The sequence below is a fragment of the Gasterosteus aculeatus genome, chromosome 10, assembly GCF_964276395.1.
Source record: "Gasterosteus aculeatus chromosome 10, fGasAcu3.hap1.1, whole genome shotgun sequence".
Lineage (NCBI taxonomy): Eukaryota > Metazoa > Chordata > Actinopteri > Perciformes > Gasterosteidae > Gasterosteus > Gasterosteus aculeatus.
Genome location: NC_135697.1, coordinates 14,772,165 through 14,780,570, shown reverse-complemented (window position 1 = coordinate 14,780,570; position 8,406 = coordinate 14,772,165). Strand labels below are relative to the sequence as shown.

The 8,406-nt window shown below is 47.3% G+C and overlaps 1 protein-coding gene across 2 annotated transcripts in view; it reads right to left on the bottom strand.

Annotated features, from left to right (window-relative positions):
* Positions 1 to 215: 215 nt before the first annotated feature.
* LOC120826048 (retinoic acid receptor beta) overlaps positions 216 to 8,406 on the bottom strand; it is a 94,945-nt gene continuing 86,754 nt past the window's right edge. For both annotated transcript variants that reach the window (XM_040187965.2, XM_040187967.2), the window contains 4 exons: positions 8,053 to 8,229; positions 4,260 to 4,464; positions 2,084 to 2,242; positions 216 to 831 (listed from right to left, as the gene is read on the bottom strand). In XM_040187965.2, the coding sequence (XP_040043899.2) occupies positions 371 to 831; positions 2,084 to 2,242; positions 4,260 to 4,464; positions 8,053 to 8,229 (1,002 nt within the window). In that variant the 3' untranslated portion in view covers positions 216 to 370. The remainder of the gene's footprint in view (positions 832 to 2,083; positions 2,243 to 4,259; positions 4,465 to 8,052; positions 8,230 to 8,406) is intronic.

Genomic DNA, 8,406 nt, shown 5'->3' with positions numbered 1-8,406 from the left:
AGAGATGAGGACAGATCAAGAGAGAGAGAGAGAGAGAGAGAGAGGGGAGTAACACCACTCATCAAACTCCCGTCATGCAGATAATAATTTACACAGGAGACCTGAGGAGTATCATCTCTGGTCACGGGGCCCCCCCCAGTCACAGAGACGCCACGCCAAGTGAGACCTCAATTCTCAATTATACACGCGAATCCTTTGAGGCCTCCGTGTTGAACTTTTCTTTTCTTTTTTTTTTTTTTAAAGGAGAAACAAGAAATAGGGCGATGATGTAACGTAATACCGAGCGAAGGAGTCTGGGTGGTGGAGGGGTTCTGCGGGGAGGGGGGGGGGGGGGGCCCTGCCTTCGCAAAGGACTGTCAGAGAGAGCGTCTTAGGGCAGGTCGCTGGCCGAGGCCTCCTCGGCGTCCTGCGGCTGCGGCGACTCGGCGGCAGCGGCGTCCTCGTTGGGGCTTCCCTTACTGCAGGGGCTGGCCCCGCCCTTTCCGCTGCTGGGGCTGGCTCCGCCCTTACTGCTGGGGCTGGCCCCACCCTTTCTGCTAGGGCTGGCTCCGCTCTTACTGCCGGGGCTGGCTCGGCCCTTACTGCCAGGCCTGGGTCCGCCCTTACTGCCGGGGCTGGCTCCGCCCTTACTGCCGGGGCTGGCTCCGCCCTTACTGCCGGGGCTGGCTCCGCCCTTACTGCCGGGGCTGGCCCCCGCCTCGGCCGAGGTGCTGCTGCTGCTGCTGCTGCTGCTCTGGCCGTCTTGGCCCTCCGAGTTCTCCAGCATCTCCTGGATGAGCGGCGGCATCGAACCTGGGATCTCCATCTTCAGCGAGATGACCCGCTCTGCCCCTGATGAGGGCAAAAAGGGGATTAAGGACGGGAGGGGGGAAGTTTGTCCTTTGATGTTGGAGTTAGTAAGTAATAAAGGAAAGTTTTCTGACCATGGTCTTCATCATGGTCAACGTTACTTTACGATCACTCCCCAAAACAAATCATGTAGTGTTTTTTAGTGGGGTTACTGAGGAAAATTAACAGGACTGCAGGCACCTCTATTTCAACTTTATATCAGTTATCTTATGTTGTGCACTTTGAAAGAAATGTTAAGCCGCTTTAGAGGACAGCCAGATAAGGAAGGAAGAGAAAAACCCAGAAGAATTGACTTAACCCCCCCTCCTCCTCTCTAAAAGATTAGGAGACAAATAAAACCAGTACAACCAATAAAAGCATGAAGCAAGAACATAAGCTTGTAATGCAACAGGAAAACTCTATGCAAGACTTCAAAAAGGCACGTTTAAAAGATGGGATTCATTATTATTCCAAAGTGGACAAAGGGGTCTGCACAGGAGCAAGGAGGCCTTTGAGGATCATAAAGTAAACGCAGGCTCCACAATGAGCTTTAAAAGTTGGCTTCAGGAAGTTACAAATGAAAAGGGATTCACAGGCCGCCAGTTGAGAAGTTAAAAGTCAAGTGAAATCACACTCTATTTTGTATTTTAAGAAGGAAGTCAGAGCCTTTTCCAGTATATGGACTTCTTAGATTGTTGGATTGAGCATCTAGTGGCCATCACCTGAACCCTGCTCGATACAGATGTTTACTACATGGAGTTTGACAGAGGAAGGGGAGGATAATATACAGTAATTGTGTTTTTTTGTGCAGAACCTCAGTGTGCATCAAAGAAAGCACCTGTGCATCTAACAGCCTTTGAAACCCGTCTGTGGAAGGAGATATTTTGGGGGAAACCTATTTCTGGAAGTATAAAGTCATTCTTTCCTTCAAGGTGACTCACAGTTTGAGCACTGAAACGCTCCGGTTTTAATCATCAGTGCAAAAATATTGTTAGAAAACATGTGATACTCAAAGGCAGGAAGGAAGGAAGACAAAGACACAAGGCTGTGAGAACTAACTACGACTGAGGAATCCGATAAAACAATTTATTTTCAGACGCTACATTCCTTTTGGATCCTTTTTTTTTTTCCCAGCTCAGGAACGTTTTGAATTTTTCTACTGCTGTGATTGGCGCCCCGTGACTGGTCTATTCTCCATAGCAACGGTTGTCAAGGCAGCAGCATAGCGTAACTTTTGAGTTGACATCCCTCCTACCTTTAGCGCTGATGCTGCGCAGGTCGGTGATCTTCATCAGGGTTTTGGGGAACATGTGCGGTTTGCTGGGCCGACGTTTCCTCACGTAGATCTTCAGAGCTTCCAGGAGCGGTTCCTGGAGCTGGTCCACCTTTGAGGGCTCCTCCAGGTCCTGACGGTCTGACGCACACACATACACACACACACACACACACACACACAATTCAAGTCAGACTTGCGGCTCAACTGTGATGAATCCAAGTCTTTGCTTTGTCTGAACACGTGTATCACAGCATGAAGCCGGCTGTGGATGAGGAGGAAGAGTTTATCTCTTTGTGTAAACTCATTTACTGCAGAGGAGCGAACGCAGAGATGCTTACAATAAGATAACTGAAAAAAAGAAAACTCATTTGAATCCTTTCTTTTCCGTCGCGGCGTTAAGCTCTGATAACCGGAGTGTTAAAAGGCTCACGCGGCGGGGAAACGCCGACCGGGGCGCTTTGAAGACGACCAGCGGACTTCCGTTCACAGACCGTCGCTTATTTCTTTGGGCTGTTTTATTTTCAACTCCAGAGCGGATTGATTGTGCTTTCATCGTTTCCAATTTTGTTTTTATTCCCACAATGTGGGGAAGAGCGACCTCAGTCTGATTTTCACCCTCTGAGTCCTCTTCCAAAGTTGCTTTACTCCCTTGCTCCTTTGATTGACTATCAGATGCATGACTTGTCATCACAGACTTTTAGGAGCACGCACTGCACCGCCGAGCCGTAAGGTGGCAGTGTGTGCACGTGGCATCCGCCGCTGCCGTTTTACGATGCATTCAAAGGTGTTGGCTGCCCATGGATTATGCAAGAGCCTGTAATATCTGCCACGGCTCCGGGGATTCAGCATATAAATAAATATTGTCAAAGAGCCGCAGCACCAATGAAAATGAAAGCTGGAGGAGAGAGAAGAGAACGAAGGGGAGGACTGTGCAACTTTTGGTTGGAGGTACAGACGGACCAGGTCTCCATTTAGGTCACGACAGAGCATATTTTCTCATCAATAAATAAATCCTGTGTGAGAGACAAACACGTATAATCTTATTTTGTGTTCTCCTTTCGCTAAATTCACTCCCACATGAAAGGATCAGAAGATAAAGCGCCTTCCAACTGAGATCAATATAATAATAATATAGCAATCAATATATTGCCTTAGCGCTGGCGGGCTGATTCTCCCCTCTGGGGGGGCTCAAACATTTTCACTCAGCTATCTGACGCTGTTGTCAGGTACCTGTACCACCCCCCCCCCCCCCCCGACAGAGCGGCTGGAGTTTGACCTGGTTTCAGACTCCCGTGGATTCTGGCAGCACTCAACGATCAGCTGGAGGAAGGACTTAGTTAAACGGTGAGCAGTCAAACGTGGTTCGATTTATTCATTCCACTCGATGTGCTCCAATATGACACGATTAACTCTGGTTTTATATTTAAATCGGAATTTATGCTAAATAAACGATTCAATTAGGCTGCAAAAAGCCGATAATTTGACCCGGTACAGAATCAGAGTGTCGACTTCTTGATGTTTTTTGATGTTTTTATCAAAAGCTGATTTAAAACAGGGATTTATTTTCAGTTACATCATACATGTTCATCATTTTCTCAAACGCAATCTAGCAATGTCAATATAAAGTAAGTAGATGTAACAGCCACAAATGGAAATAACCCTGATTGTCCCGATGATATCGGATTAGTTCCTTTATAAAGACGTCGTCATTTCTCCTCCTTGTGAGCTTATCTGCTTTTTCATATTCATCTGAAATGTTACATAACAGCATATGTATCCAGAATGTGACTAACACTGTGTTTAATGCACCGACGGTATGTTCTGAATCCCTGTCGTCATTTGTTAGAGAACAAGATGATGCATCCTGTTGAAGTCGTGTCTCTGCTTGCCCCCCCCCCCCCCCCCCCCCTTCCCGTCTGCCAAAAACACACCATGTCAGGTGGCTAATTGGCTGGTCAGCTGCAGCACGCTGAAGGGCTCCAGAACTTTACTGCGAAGGTCAACGTCTGTCTTTTTCGGCGGCTGAACCATGCGTCCCTTCCTTCCTAAAACAACTGTCTCTCAGAGGCTCGGCGGACTCCAAGCGGACCCCTAACAAACCTGCTGCCCCCCCCCCCCCCCTCCCCTCCCTCGATAAATGCCCCGGCTCGCCCACCTCCGGAGATGAGACAGATGGCGCTGAGGAGGCCCGTCTCCGTGTCGTCCATCTCGATGGGCAGCAGCTGGTTGGCAAAAGTGAACACCAACTCGGTGAGCGGGCCGAAGCCGGCGTTGTGCATCTGCGTCCGGTTGAGGGTCAGCCCGTCTGAAAAGGTCATGGTGTCCTTGTCGGGGGTGTACCTGGTGCAGATGCGCAGGATCTGATTGGGGGGGGGAGGCAGGGCAGAGAGAAGGGGGGAAACTTTTAAGTGATGCACCGTTGGGGTTGATTTATGGAGTTTGGCTTTGGACGTCTCTAAGACGAGCGGTTGTTTTGCAGGTCGGTGTCTACCTAAAGCTGCTGTCAGTGTAGAAAAGCACTAAATCATCAGTCGCCAGGTTGGGTAGAACGCCTCTGACTATTTGGACCATATGGCCATGCGCTCCGAAAAGAGGGCTGCAGGATCTGCAGGAAAATACGTTTATTAAGAATGTATATATTTATAAATTCTCAATGGATTTGAACCAAATTCAGGATAAGGGAACAACTTAATTGTTTACAACTCATCCATAAAGCAAGAGCAAAGGATTTATTCATCATCAACAAAGCAAGAGTTTCAACAAAACAAAAACACACAGTGTAGTTTTCACTTTCTGCCCTCTAGTCTTCCTCAAGATCAGAGTGTACTTCTGATGTGAACAAGACAGTCAGGAATATCGTCTCTAGCTGTAACGCACGTAGCAGGTTGAGATTTTTACAAAAGGACAATTATCAGAAAACTCTGTATTTACCTGTAGGAGCTTTTATTTGTCCTTTTTTTACCCTCACAACATGTATGCGGAACTCACAGCACACAAACAAATGAACAAAATGCTACACTACTCAATAGTTTTAAAATAACAATTGATCAAATAACTGTGTGACGTCTAAGCTGTCACTCATGGTGACGGACCCAGAGGGATTTATCTCTCCTGCTGCCTTTTTTAGCTCTTTTGTTTTCCGTTAAGTTCCTTCCAGCAGTTGTTTCTCATTGAAAACAGCTCTGATGACAATATATCCGGTTACGTGTTTTCAGCTTTTTTTTTCAGAGGCTCAAAAAAAAATCAGTTAATGTAGTTTTGAAAGTGAGACAATATCAGCTAAACAAAAAGTCTTTAATCAAAGTCAAATACGAATCCACAAACTGCGTCGTTCTTTGACTGCTGCCTGTAAACCAGGTCGACTCTGCAACGAGACTCGGCCCTCATCAGGTGTCCAATAAAGAGCACCAGAGACACAGAGCACATCCAAAAAAACGACCTTCCACACACTCAGAGAGAACAACCTTTGAGTCTCCCGCTGCACCGAGCGCGTGTGCGTTTGTGTGTGTGTGTGTGTGTGTGTGTGTGTGCGTGTCTGTGCGCCTAATGAAGCCACTGATGGTGAATGTGAAGCCGACAGCAGCCTTTGAAGCTTTTTGAGTGGGCCGGCTCTGGCAGTGAGTGGCAGGCGTGACTGCAACATGAAACAGAATAAAACATGGCTGCTGGCGGTGACTCGCACCGGCTGGCCAGGCCCGCGCTTAGACACGCACACGTATATATACACACACACACACGCGCTGTGTTTGATCTCTCCTCTGACACTGCCTCACCCGGGCCCATGCACAATGCCTACGCCCTTCACCGCAGAAATGTGCCGGCGAGCGGATGTTGATGGCCGAGCGGGAGCCAGAAAGTCATCACAGCCGGCCTTCAACTCCTCACCTCGGTGTCCCTGGGAGTTCCCCTCCAACTGCTCCGTCAGCCGTGACAGAGTGACTTATTGTCAATACAAACTCCAGAAATCCGTCCAAGAATATGCCACTGAATCCGAGCCACACACACACACTGAATACTGTACATACAGCAAACTAATCCTCCGGCTGATCAGCATTCATTTATCCAGGTTGTGTGTGGATGTGACTGATTTGTGCTACTTTGCATCTACAAACTCACATAAATATGCAACCTCATGCATAAATTGTTGATTTTGCGGACAGACCCGTATGTCACTCCTTTCTGACCTTTTAAGGACAAATGGGCTGCAGGTGCCTTTTTGAAAACTAATGGTTAATAAATAATGTGTAATAACAATACAAGTATAATTTTCGGTTGCCAAGTTGTAAAGAATCCATTTAAACTGTTTTATTTTTTTTTGCAGTGCAGTTGCAATAACACAGACACACAAACAGCTGAAGAGAGGAGAGGGGCCTGCTGGATTGGCTCAGACTGTCAGGCAGCTGTTTCTACTAGAGCGCGTTGGCCGCTTCTCCACAGAACTATTAGACACCGACAAGCGAGCAGCTGCTGCTCCGTCGCACGCAGAAACCTGTCTCCACGGTAACCAGCTACACGCCATCCAGTCCCAGGAAATAGAATGAGAGACCTGTCCGGTTTAAGAACAACTTGACTAATTAAAAAATCATTTAGTTATGCTTTGTCACTCTTATAATTAACGCTGGACATTACAAAAAACTGGCTCCTTTAAAGTTGTTCTTGTGCAGTGACTGATTATAAAATGTAGCAATTAGTTAAGGACAGAAATAGACTGAGAATAAAGCGGATGGTCTAACTAACCAAGACTTAAGACATACTCTTAAAGGTACTTTATGTAATTAATATATATAAATATCTATGTATATATTTTTAAGAGGCAACTCCTCTGGTTGCAAAAATAGGTCCCGTTGTTTTAGGCGGCTGAAATGCACGAGAGAGAAGAAGAAGAGAAGCAGCCGTTTGCTTTTCTCCATCTCATTACTGCTGCTTCATTAGTGCAGTGCGTTGCTCCACTTAACATCTAAACCACAAACAAACGTTCAGCCGACTCTGCACATGTTTCTGCATCAATGCGCGTCAGTAGATCAGAAGCTGAAAAATGTTTCCGCATGCGTATGATCTAATCCACTGAGGATTCGTGTTTTGACTGCGGCGATCGATTAATCGCCCATCTTCCTCTTTTGACGGGCTGGGTAGGTCGTCCAATAAGGTTTGGGGGGGGGGGGGATTGGTCGAGTGCGAGCCGGATAAACCCGCCAAACCCACCGGAGATCTGAGGCTATTGACTCGCCGCACGCTCGCATGCATTTGTGGATTCTAACAGACCGGGAAACAACAGAAGAGGGGAAAATAAATGCTGGAATAAAGTGAAGTAGACGACTCGCTATCCGCTGACGAGGTGTGTTTATGTAACGCTGTTATGTCACTGCTGTGCGCGGTTGTCGGGAGGTTTTTAGCTCATTACTGAATATTTTAAAGGGTTTACTGAAGAAGCATCTAAACCGCTCGTCTGTCATTCTGTTCATGCAAACAGTACGGTGCCAAATATAGATACAAAGGCAGGAAAGAGACTAGGAAATCACAAAGAGGCGAGGAGACGTTCCTGTCACACGCAGAACTGCTCTGTCCTGATTGGTTATTGACATTTGGGTGGAGTCATGAATGTGCATTAACACATTATTGCTGAAGCCATTATTACTGATTATTTTGAAAAACATCAGCTAATGTTAGGTATCCAGAGATGATGCATGTCAGCAACAAAGGCCCACCAGACGTTGCGTTTTTAAGATAATTGTTTTATTTTGGAAATAAATTGGAGCATAAATTGACGTTCTTGCGTAACTGACTCGAGTATTGACTGATTGATTGAATGAGTACCCGCATCAAGAGGAAAAGGAGAGCTTGCGGAACCCTAATGGTCGACGTACTACATTTTGCATTTTCCGGATGATTCAAATACTCAAACAAAAACATGGCGACAACTACTCCAAAATAAAAGCGTGAACACCCACCAGAATGTCCAGGCAGGCAGCTTTCAGGAGCGTGATCTGGTCCGCGATGGTCAGCGCCGTGAAGCCAGGCACTCGTTTGGCAAATTCCACGATCTTGATAATGCACTTGGTGGCCAGCTCGCTGAACTTGTCCCACAGGCCCAGGTCCAGCCTCACACGGTGGTCCGCACTCGAGTTCTGCAACACACACACACACACATATTCAAACCCGGTGGCGAACAGGGAGAGAAGAGGCTGCCTCTCTCGTCACGCTAACGATCCCCCCCTCCCTCACTCTGGCTCTCTATGTGTCACGCTTACGCACAGTAAACAGGCTCCATGAGGCCCGAGCTCGCACGCGGCGCCGGCGGGGTG